Genomic DNA, 20,304 nt, shown 5'->3' with positions numbered 1-20,304 from the left:
AAAAGGAGGGTGAGAATGGTTGCACAACTCGAAGAATGGAATCAATGTAGAAACTGCTGGATTGGTGTATGTTTTGCTGTGTATATTCTCAACAACAACAACAAAAAGAATTATTTATGTGAGTGTAAACTGACAACAGCTAATCTAAAGCACAGATGAGAATTTTAAGGAGCAAACAAACAAAAAAAAGCCCAATCCTGTTGCCATCAAGTCAATTCCAACTCACAGTGACCCTATAGGACAGAGTAGAACTGCTTCATAGAGTTTCCAAGGAGCAGTTGGTGGATTCAAACTGCCGACCCTTTGGTTAGCAGACGAGCTCTTAACCACTGTGCCACCAGGGCTTCTTAAGGAGCAGAAAGCCTAAATTAATGGTGATAAAACAATATGGGTAGAGATGGAATGGTGTCACAATGTGAAGTATGTAGCTAATGGTATTAAATTGTTCATGTAGTCATTGTAAATGGATGTATGTTTGATTGTGTATATTGCTACCAAAAAGAACCAAAATATTAAAAATGGGATGGAGGAAGGCAGGTGGATTCCAAGGTGAATTTTATCTACCCTTTAAAGAATAGATGATTACAAAATTATTTAAAATATTCCAAGCTACAGAAAAAAATTAAAATCCTCCAATTCACTTTACAAAAGCAGCATAACTTTAGTACAAAAATGAAGGTTATAGACAAATCTCACTAATGGATACACATTTGCCAAAATTCTAATAAAATACCAGCAAGTAGAATCTAGCAAACAGAGCCTAGCAACATATCAAAAAACATTATACTACTACCATGAAGGCTTTATTCAAGTGATTCAATATCAGAAAATTTCTCAACAAAATCCATGTCTTAATGCAGAAAAAACATATGATCATATAAATAGATGCTAAAAATGTATATGAGAAAATTCATCTCATTCCTAATAAAAACTCTCAACAGAGATCTTTATAACCAAGATTGGAAACCCAGAAATTGTAAAAGAAAAGATAAACATATTGGACTAAAATTAGAAAAAAAAAATTTTGTGTTATAAATGAGACTATAAACAAAGCTAAAGGACAAATGATAGATAGTATACGTAATGCAGGTGATAGTCAAAGCAGTCAAAAAATTAATTTCTATAAAGTTAATCTTATAAATTCCAGCTCTTATAAATAGATGACAAAAATAATAAATAATACAATGGAAAAATGGATAACAGATAATGAAGGGAAAATTCACAGAAGAGCAAGTCCAAATAGCCAGCATCCATGTAAAAAGATGCTCAGATTTTCTTGGTGGTCAGGACGGGGCCATTGGTAGCACCTTCCAATACACTAGAAAAAGGCAGGACCCCTTTCTTCACTGAGAAGGGCAGGAAGGGTGCTTGGCTTTGCAAGCGATTCGAAGGCTGGATTCCAGCCCCAATCACCTTTGTGCCAACTGCACAGTGTATTGCAGTGGCCCAGACTCCAGAGAAATGCAAATTATAGTAATGATGAAATATTGCTTTATATCCATGAAACTGGCAAAAAATAAAAAAGAGCTATAATACCTGTTGCCAGCAGGAATGTGGGGGAAAGTGCTCTCATACATTGCTGGTTGAATTGTAAAGCGTTCCAGCCTTTTTAAAAGGCAATCTGGCAATATCTATTAAAATTAAAAATACATATTCCCCTTGACCCAGAATTCTACTCTTAGGAATCTATTCTATAAAAATAAAAGTGCTAATTTGTAAGGACATGTGTGCAAGGATGTTTATTACAGCACTGTTTGTAGCTGCCAAAAAAAACATGGTGAATGGCTGTTAATCAGGGAATGGCTGAAAAATTAAAATACTTGCCTCTGTAGAATATTACATGACCATTAAGTGAAATGAATTATAGCCTTACCAGATGTCTGGGAGAAGTTTCCATGAGATACTGGTGAATGAGAAAACCAAGATTCAAAATGAGTATAATATGATTCCATTATTGTAAAAAAAAAGACAATGAAAAAACTCATATATGTGGGTATAGATAAATATGAATATGTATGTGTGCATGAATAAATAAATATGGACACACTCTAGGTTATTAATGTGTGAGGAGGAGAGAAGGGGGGAAAAGTTACCCCCAGTAAAGACAGCAAGTATGATGTGGTCCCATTGATGTAAAATTGTGGGAGTATCTGTGCATAGGTATGTGTGTGTACTTACCTGGATACATAGACAGATGCCTGGAAGAGTACTTATTAGTGTTGCTGGTTAGGATGGTGAAATTTCATGGGACTTTGATTTTCATTAAGCCCTGGAGGCACAGTGGTGAAGTGGTGTGCTGCTAACCAAAATGTGGCAGTATGAAGTCACCTGCCACTCCTTGGAAACCCTATGGAGCAGTTCTACTCTGTCCTATAGAGTCGCTATGAGTCAGAATTGACTCGATGAGAATGAGTTTTGGTTTTATTTTCATTATTGTATCTTTATTATTGTTCTGCTTCTTTATAATGAACATGTAATATTCATTATTTTTTGTATCTACTTATTTTTATGGAAACCCTGGTGGCATAGTGGTTAAGTGCTTATTTTTATTGTGGTGAATATATATATAATGAAACATAAGCCATCTCAACAACTGACCATGTTTCATTTTCATATACAGAAAAAAATGAAGTAATTTTCATTTTCAAAATAAAGTAACAACAAAAAACAAACCTCAGACTGGAAGCACTAGTATGACTCAGCATTTTTAATTTATAGCTGGCTTGAGGGGCTCAACTTGAAAACGGGATGGAAAGGAATGAACAAAGGGAACAAGCGGTGCTCTGAAGTGTTACTTCCATTGCAAATTATAGGGCTGTTGGGAAAGTGTTTAAAGTCCCCCATGTATTTGTTACAGCACTTTTTGATGGTTTCACTGTGTCAGCAGAATTATTTGCTGCTTTTTGTAAACTTTTTAAAGCTTTTAGTGTAAGTTTGATATTTTGGTATTTGTTTTTTTTCTTTATGGTTATGTACTACAGTAAACTGGGTTTGAAATTTTCCACCCTCCTCTAAGAAGAGTTTTCAACGGCACTGGGTTCTAGGTCCTCTAAGAAGAAGGGGCCCTGGTGATGCAGTGGTTAAAGTGCTCCACTGCCAACCAGAAGGTCAAGGTCCAAACCCACCAGCTGCTCCATAGGAGAAAGATGTGGCAGTGTGCTTCCCTAAAGATTTACAGCCTTGGAAACCCTATATGGCAGCTCTACTCTGTCCACAGAGTTGATATGAGTTGGAATCGACTCAGTGGTAATGGGTTAAGGGGAACATAGAGGGGACAGAAGACCCATAAGATTGGGTGCCTTGGCTTCCTGTTGCCTGCTGCTTTGAAAACAAAAGGTTTTATCCATTTCAAAAAGAAATTTTTGCCCTGGCTTTTAGGTAGCTAATGAAAGTAGCAAATATTAGATTTAAGAGTAAAATTCATTTTCCTGTTTTGAAATTGTGAGAAGAGATATTTGAACTGGGGTTTAAAGGTTGGGAAACTTGTTGATGCAGATACAAGTGGAGGCTAATAGAATTGGTTTGCTTTTACTGAGTTACTACTTTACAAACTGAGAAAATAAGGGAAGGCTTACCCGTCTGTAAAATGAGGACCCTGAGAGTATGTCTAAGGCATTGCTAAGAGGTTTAAAAGCGTTCATATAGATAAAGCATTTTAGAAGATTTTAGAACTATTGACAAATAGGAAGCACCACGTAAGTGTTGCTGTTATTGTTTTCTCATTTGTTGGGCTCATCTGTGTGTTTGCACAGAAAGCACTGTTTTGGGGCGGGGGAGGTGGGAATGGCCTGTATGATGCACTGATGGAGTTTGAGATTCTGAGATACTATCTGATTCACTTTGCATATAATACTTCACCCAACACCATGAACTTGAGTTGAGGGCACTGAATTTTATTTGATGGCAAAATTTGATCCATGGTTACTTATAACAAGATTTAGGAATTGAACAGGATGTTAAAAATACTTCTAATTTCTTGGAAAAAACGCGTTTTGTCATAAAATTGGTCATTACTGATGCGCTATTTGGGATAGGACACATAGAAAACACATTTCTACAGGGTATCTAGCAGCCTTCGTCAGGATGTCTTCTAATAATTAAAAAAAAAAAAAAAACCTTTTACGATATCATGCTATGAGGATGAATTAAAGGATTCCGCTCTTGGGTTCGGTGTTTTATTTCATCCTGTCACAATGTGCCATCCCACCCATATGACCTGTATAGCTCTCAGAGCCCAAAAAACCAAACCAAACCTACTGCCGTCCAGTCTATTCTGACTCACAGCAACCCTGTAAGGACAGAGTAGAACTCACCCATAGGGCGTTTTTGTTCTTTTTTAATTGTGTTTTAGGTGAAAGTTTATGGAGCAAATTAGTTTCTCATTGTTTTGTGACATTGGTTGCAATTCCCTCCATGTGTCACCCTCTGCCCCTTTCCCTTTATACACGCCTCCGGTTCCTCGTGTCCATTCATCCAGGTTTCCTGTCCCTCCCTGCCTTCTTGTCTTTGCTTTTGGGCAGGAGTTGCCCATTTGGTCTCCAATACTTGACTGAACTAAGAAGCATGTTCCTCAAGTGTGTTTTTGTATTATAGGCCTGTCTAATCTTTGAGTCGGAATCGACTTGACAGCACTGGTTTTGGATTTTTTAATCTTTGGCTGAAACATGGACTTCCTGAGTGGCTTCAGTTCTGACTTAGCAGGGTGTCTAGGGGCCATGGCCTTGGGAATTTCTCTAGTCTTTGTCAGACCGGTATGTCTGGGCATTTTTTGTGAATTTGAATTTTGTTCCACATTTTTCTCTCACTCTGCCTGGGACTCTCTATTGTGATCCCTGTCAGAGTGGTCAGTAGTGGCAACCAGGCACCATCTAGTTCTTCTGGGCTCAGGCAAGCGAAGGCTGTGGTTCATGTACTCCTCCAAGGCTATAATCTTTATGGAAGCAGGCTGCCACATCTTTCTCCCACAGGGCAGCTGGTGGGTTCAAACCAGGGCTTCCAACCAGTTAGTTCTGGTTGTGTTTCCAACAAGTTCCCAGGAGGTTATACATAAAAATCACCTGGGGATCTTGTTAAAATGTAGATTCTGATTCAGTACATCTGGGGTGGGAAAAGCAGCCCTGGTGGCGCAGTGGTTAAGAGCTCAGTTGCTAACCAAAAGATTATTGGCAGTTCAAATCTACCAGCTGCTCCTTGGAAACCCTAGGGGGCTGTCCTACTCTGTCCTCTGTGTCCCTGTGAGTTGGAATTGACTCCATGAAGCAAGGGTTTTTTTTTTTTTTTTTTTTTTTTGGTTTGGGGTGGAAATGTAAATTCTCAGCAGGAAACTTGCTAGAAATGCAAATTCTTAGCAGGGGTTTGAACCAGAATGAACCAGTTCAAAGCCCCGGTCCAAACTGCTGGTTCAAGCAGCAGAGCTCTCCTAGTTCTTAGAGCAAAATCTTTAATCCCATTACTGATTCTCTATGCTTTCTCCATCTAGCTATTCTGACCCACCTACTGGGAGACCAATCCTGGTGTTGGAAGATCAGGTGTCCTGGAAAGAAGGGAGAAGAGAAGACCTCATTTCTCTGCCTTAGCTGTGAGCCTGCAAAAGAAACCCCCCGCAGTGCTCCCAGATTTTAAAAGCACCCTGGTGAGTAATGGCAATTGTGTCAGTACAGAGTAAACCCTCAGTTGTCCTCATTCCTTGTAGCCTTCCTGATAAATAGAAATCAGTTACTTATGGTGGCCAGTTGGTAGCCTAATTCTTACTCCCAGTGCTCACCTGCCTCCTTACTTTTGGAAACGATTGACCATGCAAGCTTCAGCTTGTTTTGGCTCCCACTCCTAAAGGACTTAGTTTGGGGGACCAATTTGCACCCCTTCCCCAGCAGCACCATCTGTTTTTGAAGCTTTTAAGATATCTGGTCTCCCTTTACTCTCTTCGTGCTGGAAACAGGGTTGGGAATGGTCATCTGAGTTTTTGTGGCAGGCTAAGCTCTGGATACCTCTCTCCACAGTGTCTGAGGCATAAATCTGTCTGTGACTTCCAGGCCAAATGAACAGATAGTTAGCAGAAACATCAACCATTGGTAGGCATGGCCTTTAGGACTTTTCTAAAAGGCAGGGCAGGGCTGGTCTACAAAACAGCATCTCAGGCCGCTCTGCTGGATATTCAGTTTCAGTTTGTTGACCATTCAGGGGACATAAATATAGGCCGTAGCTACAACATGGCATTTGCACAGGAAAAAGCAGGATGTTTTGTAGATCTCAAAAGTGAAGGAAGTAGCATGGCGCATGTCATATATTCTCATAGACATTTCATAGCCTGTTGTCTCTCGAAGCTCTCACAGCAGGTAGGGTGCAGGTTCTAACGTGTTGCTGGCTATCTCAGCAATTCAGGCTGTGATGGTCAATTTTCTGTATCAGCTTGGCTGGGCTATGGTGCCCAGTTGTTTGGTCCAACACTAGTCTATATGTCGCTATTTCCATGTGATTAACATTTACAGTCAGTCAACTGTAAATAAAGCAGATTACTTTCCATAATGTGGGTGGGCCTCATCCAATCAGTTGCAGTTCTTAAGAGCAAAAACTGAGGTTTCCTGAAGAACAAGTCTGCCTCAAGACTGTAACATGGAAATCCTACCAGAGTTTCCAGCCTTCCTGGCCTACAGATTTCAGACTCAAGTTTCCAGCCTGTAGCCTGACCTGTGGATTTTGGACTCGTCTGCAAGAACATAATTTGATTCTTTAAGATATCTTTTTTTTCTCTGTCTCTGTTTGTATGTATGTACGTATGTCTATATATATGTGTGTGTGTATGTTTTATTTATGTATATATCCTGTTGGTTCTGTTTCTCTCAAGAATGCTTACTAATACACAGGCATGCTGATCAAAGTAGCTCATTGCATGCTAGGGCCAGTTGTTTTCTTCCCAAGCCTTGCAACCCTCCTGGGCAAAACTGGACTAGCCAGGGAATGCTTGGTTCATATATTATTGAACCCGATGAATGTAAGTTTCTGGCAACAGAAGAAACTGGACTGGCAAGCAGTTTGAGGTGAGTCTGTGTGCTTAATTTTTTTCTTGCCCTCTCAATGAATAACAGATCTGGTGCCAAGAGAGTCTTGGCTATGGAGCTGGGCATGTTTTTTCCACCTGACTCAGCACGGTTGATAAATAAATCAAATGTGCTTTACTGCTTTAACAATGTGGGACCACAGGTAATATTTTCTCTGAGGTAAGCCCTGCTGCATCCCCCTTGACTTCGCATATGGACCCCCGAAGCCCAGAGAGGAAAAGGTGACTTGCTTTTATGACAGCATGCATATTTTGGTTGACCCAGTAGAGCAGTTTCCTTAATTTCAACCAGGTGACCAAGCTATGGTTTTTCTCAACTATGTCACTCAAAGTATCCTAAAATCTGAGCAGTCAAGTTTTCCATTGCTGCATTGCTTTGACAGGTGGCATAATCATTACACGTCAGTGCCCAGATGTGGCATTAATCCAGGACTATTTGCCATGGAGGAACTCTGGTGGCACAATGGTTAAGCACTTGCCTGCTCACCAAAAGCTTGGCAGTTCGAACCCACCCAGCGGCTCCAATGGAAGAAAGGTGTGGCGATCTACTTCCATAAAGATTACAGCCTAGGAAACCCTCTGGAGCAGTTCTGCCCTGTCACATGTGGTTGCTATGAGTTGGTACCCAACAACTCTTGCCGTGGACCTAATGCCTTTCGCTTATTCAACAAACATTTTGTGAAAACCTACTATGTTCCAGAACTTCAAGACAAAAAGACTCATTTATATTATGAGGATGCTTTCCCAACCTTTTTTCTGCCTTCCAGGTATTCATGTAAACATTGCTGTGTTTGGCAGTTCGTTCCGGGGCTGGGACCCAGCAGGATTTCCCAACTTTGTGGCTTTCAAGGGGTGTCTTTCCCACTCATTGACACTAGAGGGCGCTCAATTGCCAGTAACAAATTTGGGCATTTGTGCGTTATTTTCAAGGCTGGTTTTACTCTTTTCAGTAAAGAAGCAGTTGCTCAACTCCATTCTCTTCCTACAGGGGCATCAGAAGACGAGACACTCTACTGTGGACTAGATTTTGGTTTCCATGAAGGCTTTCCCTCTTAAAATTCAGGCTTTTGAACTGTCCTTGGTAACAAGTGAGTAACTTGCTTGTAATACCATGTCCTATTATTCTGTACATCCACACCATAAATCCTGGCACTTATTATGAGTAGAGTTCTTTTTTTTTTTTTTTTAGGAGGATGGAATTTATGTCCCTAGATTTAGTTATTTATGCTTTTATTTATTCTTGAAAGGACTGGTTTGTTTCTAAACCTCACAGTTTGCCTGTGGGTCAGTCTGACTCTCATTTTGCTTTCTGTTTTGTCTAATGCCTTTTTTCCCCTGAATACAGGTAAGTCTTCCTGCCATATTGGCCCAGCAGATTATCTGGCTTCTTCAGATTTGGGCGGACTGCATTCTGCTAACCGCTGCTTCCACTTGACCCCACCATTGTTGGTTTTCTAGTCTTTCCTTTCTTTGTACACCTTAAGCACCAACTAGTTCTCAGTCTTTCATCCTGAGGTTCAGTGTTAAGTAACCTGCCAGAGGTTGTGGATCTTGCTAAGTAGTGGATTTTTCCATACCGCCCTTCTTTTTCAGACTTTTGCATTTTTAGCATTGTTATCAATGTGTCTGGTCATCTTCCAGTCATTTTCCTTAATTTTACCCCATGAAAACTTATCTAAAATTCACAATTCATGATAAAAACGAACTAAAGACACTATATAAATGAAAATGGATCTTGACTCTGGTGACATCACATACACCCCACCCCCCATTATAATTCAAAATTTTTAAAACTCCGAAGCTTGAGTTGGGAGTAATTTGGTCATTAAACAGGCTTAACGGTAAAACAAGTTCTTAGTTCAGTCCTTACGTTGTGAGATTTCACCTTAGGACTCAGAGTAGCTAATGTGCAAGATTAAAATATTTAAGTTTTTAGAAAGACTTCCTAGAAACGCAAAGGCCTTCAGAATCACTGTTAATGAGCTCATTTGTTTGGTCGTAGTTATAGCTTCAATATTTCAAGCTTTTCGGGGCAAGGGATTTCTCACCGTGTTACTTGAGATGGAACAAGAAGCTGACATGAATGTAGAATCACAACGTCGAAAATTGAATCCCTTCCCACAGTCTCCTTTCTAAAGGAGAAAATAGCCAGAGAAATTTCTAGGCTAGTGAACTCCTGGCATTTGAGTTTGTTTTTTTTTTTTTTTTTTAATAGGGTGAAATTTATCTCCCTAAATTTAGTTATTTATGCTTTTATTTATTCTTTCAGCTACCAGTTATTAACAATCTGCTAGACCTTGGGCCCAGATCTGGAGATATAAAGGTACCATACTTGCTGTCTTTGTTATCTAGTGCTGCTGTAACAGAAATACCACAAGTGGATGGTTTTAACAACGGGAAATTTGTTTCTTCACAGTAAAGCAAGCTAAAAATCCAAATTCAAGGTGTCAGCTCTAGGGGAAGGCTTTCTCTCTCTGTCAGCCTACTCATCAATCTTCCCCCGGACTAGGAGCTTCTCTCCGTAGGAACCCGGGTCATAGGTACCCAGGTCCAAAGGAGGCGCTCTGCTCCTGGCACTGCTTTCTTGGTGGTATGAAGCCCCCTGTCCCTCTGCTCGCTTCTTTCTTTTGTTTCTCAGGAGATTGCCTCAAGACACAATCCAGTCTTGTAGGTTGAGTCCTGCCTCACTAACACAACTGCTGCCCATCCTCCCTCATTAACATCACAGAGGTAGGATTTACAACATATAGGAAAATCACACAATACCAGGACTCATGGCCCACCCAAATTGATACACACATTTTTGGGGGGTACATAATTCAATCCATGACACCTGCCCTCAAGGAGCCTTGTAGGATAGGAAAATGGAAAATGAGGTGAACCAAAATACAAGTATTTTAATAGAGCTCCTGCTAAAACCCCGAGAAAGCCCAAAGTAATAAATGATGAACTTGAGACCCATTTAATCTGCACTAGGTTTAAATTCAAGCTGCCTAGTGGGTAAGATTAAAATGTTTAAAATCAGCTTCATAAAACGCCTTTCTAGAAACACGAGGGCTTGCAGAGTCATTGCTGGTGAGCTTACCGTGTCTAGAAAATATCCCTGGTTTTCAGAATAGTCATTGAGTTCCAAGGATCACAATACGGCAGTTACATGGATTTTTGTCTGTTGTACAGGAATAAAATATGTTTTATCACCCTTTGATTAGTGAAGACAGAGAACATCTTATGACTTGGGGAATCCAGGTAACGGAATAAACTTCATTTCCTGTCTAGGCCTTTAACAGTCCTAGTCCATTGGGTTTTTGCTTTTCTTCTTTACCAGAACCAGTTGTTTCCATATTTTCTCTTCTCCCAGCATTCCCGTCTCACCGATTGCCCTGTTTCATCCCTCTATCCATGACTTTATTTGGGTTTCTAGACTCTCTGGTCCTGTGCGTCTCGTCCCAGAATTCAATCCTGCATGGGAGAACTCGTCTTTAGGCTGGCCGCCCCTATTGGCTTAGATGTACTGGGTCCTCTGTGGACTTCAGGAATGGTTTCTCACCTCCTTTCTTTTTTCTCTTGGGTAGAATAAACATGGAGTTGAGGTCCTTTTGCAATTATGTAGACCAGAGTTCATTGCCTGGAGCTGTCAGAGAATAGAAAACATCTGCTGCCATTCAGCTGGCCTCTGGCCCTCTCTTTGCCAGAGTGTGGGACATTTTAGGTCTTGTGGCTTCTGTCCACCTTTCCTGCTTGTGGATACCTATTTTTATATGGTGGTGTAAATATCTGCAGAACAACCAGACTTAATACGCACTCCTGTGCTTGGCTTTTTAGTCTTCTCCTGGATGGTTCCTGCTTAATGACAGAGGTCATGTAAGCAGTGTGAGTGAGAGAAACAGGTGCCTCAGAGTGCCACCACACTTAAAGCAATACCCCCTCAGAAAGCCCTCTTTGAGGGCCCTTGGGGCAGCCACTTTTGCAGATGAAAAGAAGTTTCTTTACCTAGGAAACGGCCAAAGGGGTGAATTTATTTCTTTACACGTTTATACAGTTTTAAGGGAATTTGGTTCCTGTATGTCTTGGTCTAAGGAGCTCTGGTGGTGCAGTGGTTAAGTGTTTGGCTGCTAACCGAAGGTCAAAACGGTAGGCAGTTGAAACCTACCAGCCACTCCTTGGAAGAAAGATGTAGTAGTCTGCTTCTGTAAAAATTATGGTCTTGGAAACCCTATGGGGCAGTTCTACCCTGTCCTATAGGGTTGCTGTGGTTTGAAATTGACTGGACAGCAACAGGTTTGGTTTTTGTTCGTTTTCTTTATGTCTTAGTCCAAACATGGTTCTAGCCAACCCCCATGGCAGTAATGGTGGAAGGTTTTTTTCCTCCTGCTCCATTCCATTCCTCTGTGCGGGAGGACCTTGCCTGTTGCTTTGATTTGCATGCAAGATGTACCAGGATTTCAGATATGGTGTCTGTGTGGAAGGGTTGAGGGTGGACTTGGAGAAGGCAGACTTGGCAGGTAGAGAGGGTATAAGAGAGAGGAGTTTATGATCTTAAAAAGGTAAACACCAGGAGTGCTCTACAGCCAGCGGCTCTGCCAGGAAGAAGACCCGAGGCCTGTTTGTGATTGTCTGGCATTAGTGAGGGGGAAGAAGGGGCTGGGGCCAGTCCTCTGAGTAGATTGTGGCTACTCTGTGTGATTTGAGGGGAGAAAGCTTCTGTATGAAAATGTCCCATCTGCCACCTTTTCTGGTGCCTGACATTCTTATCAAACCGCAGTGTGTGTGTGTATGTGTACTGTGTCATGTGAAGCCTTGATCCTTTCCCTGTGAAGATTCTAGGATGTCCTAGAATCCCTTCTTAAGATGCAACCACCCAGGAGGGAAGCTCCTTTAAGCGGATTCAGAGCATGTCCAGAGGGAAAGGGTGGGGATCAGCAGGAGGGGATTTGGAAATGGCCCTCCCTTGAAGGTAGGGTCCATAGACAAAGGACAAGGTGGGATCCATAGACAAAGAACAAGGTGGGGTCCACAGACAAAGGACAAGGTGGAAGAGGAAGAGGGGGAGGGGGAGAAGGAGGAGGAGGAAGGAACTTGCTCAGGAGAATCTCAGCCTACCTCCCCATTTCCCTCAGGGGAAGAGATTTATATCACCCATAGTGTGGGGTAGGGAATTAAGGTTTTTTAGCAGAACAAGCCCCTCTAGTGCAACAGAAAAGTGCTTTCATTGGCCTCCAGACCCTCAGGCATTGGTCTTGACTTCTCCAGTGAAGTAGAGCTGACCAGTGTTCATGCCCAGGAGCCAGAAACCTGACATCATCATCTATAGTCAGCCAGTCCCTGAGCCCTGGAGGTTCTATTTCCTTAGAAATGGTGAACCCTGCCCCTTATCTTCTCCCCTGATGCCTCAGCCTGGGCTGCCACAGCCTCCTAGCAGGTTACCAGGCCTCCAGCTCAGCCTCCTTCTAATCCAAGGTCGTATCGCTGCTGACATGAGCTTTCTAAAAAGGCAGGTCTCATCCTTTTCACCCCTAGCTTAAAGTCTTTACTGGTTGCCTCCGGTTAAAACTTCACATTTCTTAGTATTGGCACCCCCTCCTGCCCTTTCCTGCTTTTTCTCTCTCACCTGCCCCTTACAACTTCCTTCCTACCAAAGGGATACCCTGAAATCCTGATGTCCTCTCGCACTTCCCTGGAGGCCTTTGTATGTGCTGCCACCTCTGCAGGGACATCATTTCTCCTATGGGCTATTTGGGACTAGGCTCAGGGGTCACCTTTTCTCAGAAGACCACCCAGACCTTTTGGTCTAGTTAGTTCCCTTCATCCAGCCCCACACTGCTGGGCACTTCTCCACCCCACACTCTGCATTATAATTGCTGCCTCCCCCTCCCCTACCTCTCCAAGATGAGCCTTTTAAAGGTGGGGACTGTCTCTAGTCTGTGTACCCTGAGGCACAGCAGAAAAGGTGGCTTGCAGCAGTACAGAGTAGGGATTCTACAAACGTTTGCTCTGTGAATTAGCTGTTGCTGGGGTTATTTTGGAAACCCTGGTGGCGTAGTGGTTAAGTGCTACGGTTGCTAACCAAGAGGTCGGCAGTTCAAATCCGCCAGACACTCCTTGGAAACTCTATGGGGTAGTTCTACTCTGTCCTAAAGGGTCACTATGAGTCGGAATCAACTCGATGGTAGTGGTTTGGCTTTTGGTTTTGGGGTTATTTTTGGTGTGGAAAGCCTTTCATCCCTTGGCTCATTTCTAAAGGTTAAATTAAATGTGAGCATCTCCGTGAAGTCTTAAACAAATAAACAATCAATCAAAAAGAAAAACAAAAAAACCCAACGTGTTGAGGTGGAGTTGATTCCAGCTCATAGCAACCTTATAAGACAGAGAACTACCTCAAAGGTTTCCAAGGCTGTGATCTTTACAGAAGCAGACTGCCATGGCTTTTTCCCTCAGAATAGCTGGTGGGTTTGAACTGCAGACCTTTCGGTTAGCAGCCGAGTGCTTTAACCACAGTGCAGCCAGGGCTCCTTCAAGAAGTCTTACCCTTCTCCAGTGTTAGAAGGGTAACATTGCTTCCTCTGCTGAGATTCTTTGACATATATCACTTCTCCCTTGTTTTATATTAATTTATAAAAATCCTGTTACCTTGAAACTTTGAAAACTCAAACGAATGAACCTCTGCTGGTGTTCACAGTAGGCACTCAAACACCCAAGAATGTGTCCATTGGGAAGATGGGCACCAAGCCAGGAAAAGGAGAAAAGCTGGAGAGGCCGCTTTCCTTTTTAAGTTTCGTCAAGTAATTGCTCTGCTTGCTTGTAGGGTTGAGCCTACTATCTTTATTCTCTCTCCAGATGGATGGGGAGAGCTTCTTGAGGGTTGTTTCCATGTCTGGGTTATTTTTGTTTCGCCACCTGTGCCTAGCACAATGCCTCCCTCATAGAAAGCCTCCAATGGATGAATGAATGAATGAACTAAGTTAGTGGAAACAGCAAACATTGCTTTCTATTTCTGACTCTCCCCAGAGATATGTGGCTTCAGAGGCCTGGCCCTGGGAGCATCACCCAGACCTGGAACTTGACATCTTTGTTTTTCTGTGTTTAGAGATACTGTGAAGGGAGTGAGAACCCCTGCCCCCACAGCGCCAAGAAGACAGAAAATCAGGCTCTGTGCATATTTAATTTTTATTGACATTTCAGCCACTCTTACATGTACGATTCAGGGACATTCATTATGTTCTCATGCAGGCTGTGGCTTTGATGCCCTCTTTTCTTCAAAAGAGTTCCTCTTCAGCTCAGAGTCTAGAATGTCCCAGAGCTGGTTCTGGACCTCAGGGAACCAGCCATGGCCAACCAGCTGCTATGGACACGACTGATTGTTCTGTGGATGGATGGAGGGATTGAGGGTGAGCTTGGTCTTATTTTTCAAATACCCACTGGACTCGAGACTCCTTCAGCTCTCAGAGCCCACCAGAAATTGCATTTATTTCAGATGGCTTTTGTGGGCATACTTCCTCTTTCAAATGAACTCTTTGGGTGTTTGTGAGGCCTTTGTCTCCTTTCTCATATTTATCTTTGAAAAGTCAGCTGGAAAGGTCAGCACTTGCTACACAAGTGCCATTCTTCTATATTTCTGGATGGGCATCTCCTCGTAGCTTTGATTGTCTTCGGAAACAGCCTTCAACTTTTTAGGAGTAAACCGAGATGGGTGCCCCTGTGGTTCAGATGCTTGGGTCCTCAGTCACAACCCAAATGTTCCTTTGGATGGGTGCACTGAACACATACTTGAGCTGAGTGAGGGAGTTTTGCTAATTGACACGAAGGATGAATTTGAGAAGGCTACAAGGGTGAAGGTGGCTGGGTAGCTTAAATGGTTAAGTGCTTAACTACTAACCGAAGGTTTGGTGGTTCGAATCCATCCAGAGGCACTTTGGAAGACAGGCCTGGTGATCTGCTTCTGAAAGATCACAGTCTTGATGACCCCATGGAGCAGTTCTATTCTGCACACATGAGGCCACCATGATGACAACTAATAACGACACAGGGTGAACTAATATGATTGAGAAAGGCCCATAATTCTTTCCTTGGTCATACACACTGTGTAGAGCAGCTCTATTTGATAAAAATATGGTGTGAGCCATGTGTGTAATTTTTTATTTTCTAGTATCCACATTAAAAAAAAGTGAAAAGAGGTGAAATAGGCTTTTATATTTTAACCCAGTATATATAAAAAATTAGCACGTCACCATGTACTCAATATAAAAATTATTTATGAGGTATTTTACTTTCTTTTCTGTACTAAGTCTATGAAATCCAGTGTGTATTTCACATTTATATTGTTGTTGTTAGCTACCATTGAGTCAGTCCCCAACCTATGGTGACCCCATGCATAACTGAGCAAAATGCTAGCCAGTCCTGCTCTATCCCCACGATCGGCTGCAGCTCAGACTGTTGTGATCCATAAGGTTTTCGATGGCTGATTTTTGGAAGTAGATCGCCAGGCCTTTCTTCCTAGTCACCTTAATCAGGAAGCTCCAGTGAAACCTGTTCAGCATTGTAACAACACATCGTAAGCCTCCGCTGACAGACGGGGTGGCTATGCAAGAGGTGCATAGGCTGGGAACTGAACCCCAATCTTGCTCACGTCAGGTGAGAATTCTACCACTGAAATCACTCCTGCCCCCATTTTACATTGATAACACATCTCAATTCAGACTAGCTGCATTTCAAGGGCTCGATAGCCACATGTGGCTAGTGGTGCCCATATTGGACAGCACAGAACTAGACTCTCCAAGTGAAACAGGAAAGTGGTTATTCTGTACTAGATCTGCCCTCCAAATTAAGCTACCTAAACTAAATACAGATGAAAGGGCTGTGGTGGGAAGGAGTGTGTAAATGACTATCAACAGAACTTTAAAAATGCAGTTTAAAAAGTGTTCTGATAGTCTAATTAGCAAGAGGACATTTTTAAGTTTAAGTTCTATGACCCCTAACTGAAAAATTTCTGTTTATTATTTTTTTCTCATCAGAATGTTCATTTGCTCATCTTGCTTAGACCAATGAGTTCAAAAAAACAAACTTAGTGAACAGTTTCACCTCCTGTTGTGCCCTTTTATTCAGATACCCTACATTCCTATGCCATCAGGAAATGATTAATATCTATGGGTGGGTATATAAAAATAATGGAAACCCTGGTGGCATAGTGGTTAAGTGCTACGGCTGCTAACCAAAGGGTCAGCAGTTCGAATCCGCCAGGCGCTCCTTGGAAACTCTATGGGGCAGTTCTACTCTGTCCTATAGGGTCACTATGAGTCGGAATCGACTCGACGGCACTGGGGTGGGTATATAAAAATAATAGTCGACATTTATGGAGAGAGCCGCCCGAAGTAGGTTCTATTATTATCGCCACTTTTCAGATGAGGAAGCTAAGACCTTACAGTTGCTAAGTAAGCTTACCCGGGATAACCCAGCCGATGAGTGGTGGACTCAGGCAGGCAGATTCCAGAGCTCACACTCCTAGCCCTACACAGCCCTCCTTCACAAAACTAATGTAAAATTTTACATTCTCCAAAATTGTTCAAGGCTTTTTTCACCTTTCAACATGTCCACTAAGCCCTCTTGCTTTTCAGAATTCTGGTAAAAACATGTTTTTGTGGGAGAGGTCCGTACATTTTAAGGCCTATTTGGGAAACTGGCAGATGGAAACTGCCTTATGGGAGAGAGATCTTGATCTACAAGATGAAAACCAAAGTTAAAGATCCCAGGGTGGTACACACGGTTAAGCACTCAGCTACTAACTGAAAGGTTGGCTGTTTGAACCCACCCAGATGTGCCTTGGAGGACAGACCTGGCAATCTGCTCTCAAAAAGGTCACAAACTTAAAAACCCTGTGGAGCAGTTCTGCTGTGCACACACGGGTTGCCATGAATCAGAATCAATATGACGGCAACCAGCAACCACATCTATCCTAGAGAAACACAGTAAAATATACACAAAGAGATCTGTTAAAAAAAAAAAAAGTTAAAAATAATAACTCTTACAGGTCTTAGAACTGATAAAAGATGAATTCACAATTCTGTTTATTTAAAAGTCATACCTGCATTGACAGTTAAAATGACATTCCCTTGGGTAACAAAAAGCAAGGATATCCTACTTCTAAAAAAAAATCCTACCGTTGTTAATTCATGATTCTTTTCAATTCAATCATGAAATGTAACTTAAATGTTTAAGCTCTGGGTTAAACATTTTTTCAAAATGAAGGCGGATCTGGTCTGCCATTTTCAAGTGTGCCGGGTAGTTAGGAATTATGTTGGTTTCTGCAGCTGGGCCTTAACAGAACCAACTATATGCACATGCTCAGAGTATATACTTGCCATGTAGATTTTGTTTTTCTTTACTTTTTCCATTCAATTGGAAGTCCAGTTCAGGGCAGACTCTACACCTCCTGCCTTTATACAGCTGGATAGATTAAAATATGCTGTTTTTTAATCCAAATTGTTGTGGTTTCAATCCGAATCAAAGAGATTGGTGGGAGTTATAACTGTTAATTCAAACTCACTGAGAAGACTGAACTTCTTACATCAGAGTATATAGTACTGGTTTTTAATGATGTCAAGGCCCATTCCAGGCAAAGTATAAACTTTTGAACTAAGCCCTTGGCAAATTAATAAGGAAGAGATTTTTCAAACTTGAATTTGAGAAGACAACTTTTTCAGACTGTAATCTCTTCTAAGATGCTGTACAAAAAGTCACAAATGCATCCGTGTAATTTTACTATTAACTAGTAAGAAAAAACAAAAACCAAATTGTTGCCGTCAAGTAGATTTTGACTCATATCGACCCTATAAGACAGAGTAGAACTGCCCCCCAGGGTTTCCAAGGAGCGGCTGGTGGATTCGAACTAAGGACCTTTTGGTTAGTAGCATAACTCTTAACCACAGGGCCACCAGGGCTCCAGTCAGAAAGAAGGAAGTTAAAATATTTCAAGTCTATTACAAACATACTGATTCAGCCATTTCTATTCATCTGTAACTCTAATAGTGTATGGAACTGAACTCTGAAAGTTCTGGAAGGTTTATTTTAATTTTTAATTCACTGCTTTGAGAGGAGCCCTGAGAAAGGAAGTGAGAGGGCACAGCTTTAAAGAACCGGCAATTTGGCATCTCCTCAGCCCCCTTGTCGCCCCTCCCCCACTATTTTAGCTACTTGACCTGATTAAACAGCTTTGGGACTGTAGCCAGACTTCTGTATGCTAACGAGGCCCCTGCCCTATTCACGATTTAGTGCGATTTCATCCACCCGGAGCTTCCAGGCTGCCCAGTCTGAGCCTGACTTCTCAGAAGTCTCCCAGTTTTGTCAGAGGCTCGCCAGTGAGGAGTTCACACCAACTTGAAGCAGACAGGGACTCTCTGAACGCCTCAGGCCACACCGGATTATTCATTAGCAAATTCTTTTCGCCTTCTATCTAAATAGGAAAGGTGACGCCTGAATCGCCTGTGCCACTCCCGGAAAGGGACTCTAGGTCTACAACACCCAATCTACAGTCTACAACTCGTCTTCAAGTTACTTGCTTTCCAGGCAGCAGAAGGCGTTTCCAAAAGTTTCCCTAAACCTCCCTTACCCCTAAGCCTAAAGGTCACAGCGCCAGGTCCTCCTCAACTCTCCAACCGGCTGGAATGTGATCATTTCAGAAGTTTCTGGTGTAGGGGGAGAACAGAAAGGGTGGTAGTGGGGAACCGCGCAGTGTGACCACCGCGCGTTATGTAACGGAAGCCCTGGCTGCAGGAGTGAGCAAGCCTGACATTGAAACATTCCAGGGGGAGGGGAGTTGCTGTCCGGGAGTCGCCAGGAACAGCAGAGGCAGTTGTAAGACACTGAGAGAGGAAGGTGGCCGAGCTAAAGAAACCATTTTGGGTATTGGAATATTAAAAAACCGCAGGTCTCAGAGTATTAGCAAACGGCAAGACACGTGTAGTAATTTGACAAAACGGGAGCCTTCCAACTTTTGCACGGGAACGAGTAGATTTGCCCTTTGGGGGATTAAAATTAGCCAAGCCAAAAGCTAATGGATGAGGTTCAGTAGTTTGTTCGCAGTATTTAAATAGTTATGCTCAGGAGCGCAAACTCTCCGCAGTTATTTAGAAAAGCGGCGACTTAATCCAAACTACAATACTCTACCGAGTGCGTCTCGACTTTCCCCAATCCGAAAAGGAGTTGCTCGCGCGGTACTGCCCCTTTAAGACCTGCTCGCTCTCCGGCTCTACAAAAGGGAGTGACCTCTGGGCTTTGACAGCTCCCCTAATAACTACCACCGCGCAGGCCCCGCCCACCTGGCGGCCAGCCGCGCCGATTGGCCGGCGGGCCGGTATCCCGTGCTCTGATTGGCCTGCCGCTTCCCCTGAGCGAACCTTTAGAACTCTGAGACAGACAATATTCTGTTACATTGTAGCAAAATGGCGACTGTCATTCACAACCCCCTGAAAGCGTAAGTAAGACCAAAAAATGTACATATTCCGCGTGGTTTCAGTATGAAAAAAAAGGCGCCTTCTCCGTGCGGAGCGCTGCCAACGCACTGCGCTTGCAGGCGCCTCCAGCCGCGGCAGGGCTTCTCTCTTTTCTTTCCGCTCTGACTTCTTCATCTTTTTTTTTTTTTTCCCCTACGCGTAGAAATGTCAGGAGATGCAATTAACAAGAAGAAAACTGTTACATTTGTGTTTTGCTTAATTGGTGGACAGAGCGAGAGGGGGGTGATCGGTAGGGGAGCCAAGCGCCCGCGCGCTCGACAGCTAGGGGGATTGTGGGCAGCGAGGGGACGGCAGGTACCCCGGGTCCCCTACTGAGCGGGGCGGCAAGTGCGTAGCTGGGGGAGGCCGAGCTGGGGGCGCGAGCCGGGCAGTGGCCGCCTCGGTGCACTTGGCTGCGCCCCACGCCTCCGGAGCCGGCGGCCCCCGCCTGGCTGCTCCGTCCCCTCGGGCCAGCGGACCGCGGCGGCTCCGGAGTTTGCAGGGCGCTCTCTGCCTTCCGATCGCTCGCGGGGAGTTTGTGCAAACCTTCCGGAGTTGGGAGGACCGCGGGGGAAGCCGCAGGTCCCGGGAGCTCTGGGGCCCAGGTGGCTGCCTGGGGCTTTCCTGCGGGGCCGCCCCCGGAGCATGACGGCGCTCCGGGCAGTCGCGGGCGCGTTTGCGTATGTGTTTGTGGGCGAACTGGCTGTAGTAAATTAATGACTCGGGTTGACTTGGGGTTGATTCGGAGGCCGGGAAGCTGCAGGT

The 20,304-nt window shown here is 43.3% G+C and overlaps 2 protein-coding genes across 2 annotated transcripts in view; both read left to right on the top strand.

The window, feature by feature from the left end:
• The window catches only part of LOC126083701 (non-histone chromosomal protein HMG-17-like), a 30,790-nt gene extending 12,362 nt beyond the window's left edge, over nt 1–18,428 (top strand). Inside the window, exon 3 of the mRNA XM_049897536.1 lies at nt 18,273–18,428. Within this exon, the coding sequence (XP_049753493.1) occupies nt 18,273–18,428 (156 nt within the window). The remainder of the gene's footprint in view (nt 1–18,272) is intronic.
• A 1,060-nt stretch (nt 18,429–19,488) lies between these two features.
• The window catches only part of DPF3 (double PHD fingers 3), a 294,608-nt gene continuing 293,792 nt past the window's right edge, over nt 19,489–20,304 (top strand). Inside the window, exon 1 of the mRNA XM_049897757.1 lies at nt 19,489–19,520. Within this exon, the coding sequence (XP_049753714.1) occupies nt 19,489–19,520 (32 nt within the window). The remainder of the gene's footprint in view (nt 19,521–20,304) is intronic.

The sequence above is a fragment of the Elephas maximus genome, chromosome 10, assembly GCF_024166365.1.
Source record: "Elephas maximus indicus isolate mEleMax1 chromosome 10, mEleMax1 primary haplotype, whole genome shotgun sequence".
Classification (NCBI taxonomy): Eukaryota; Metazoa; Chordata; class Mammalia; order Proboscidea; family Elephantidae; genus Elephas; species Elephas maximus.
The sequence above is the reverse complement of the archived record's forward strand: the minus strand, read 5'-3'. Positions and strand labels throughout refer to the sequence as shown.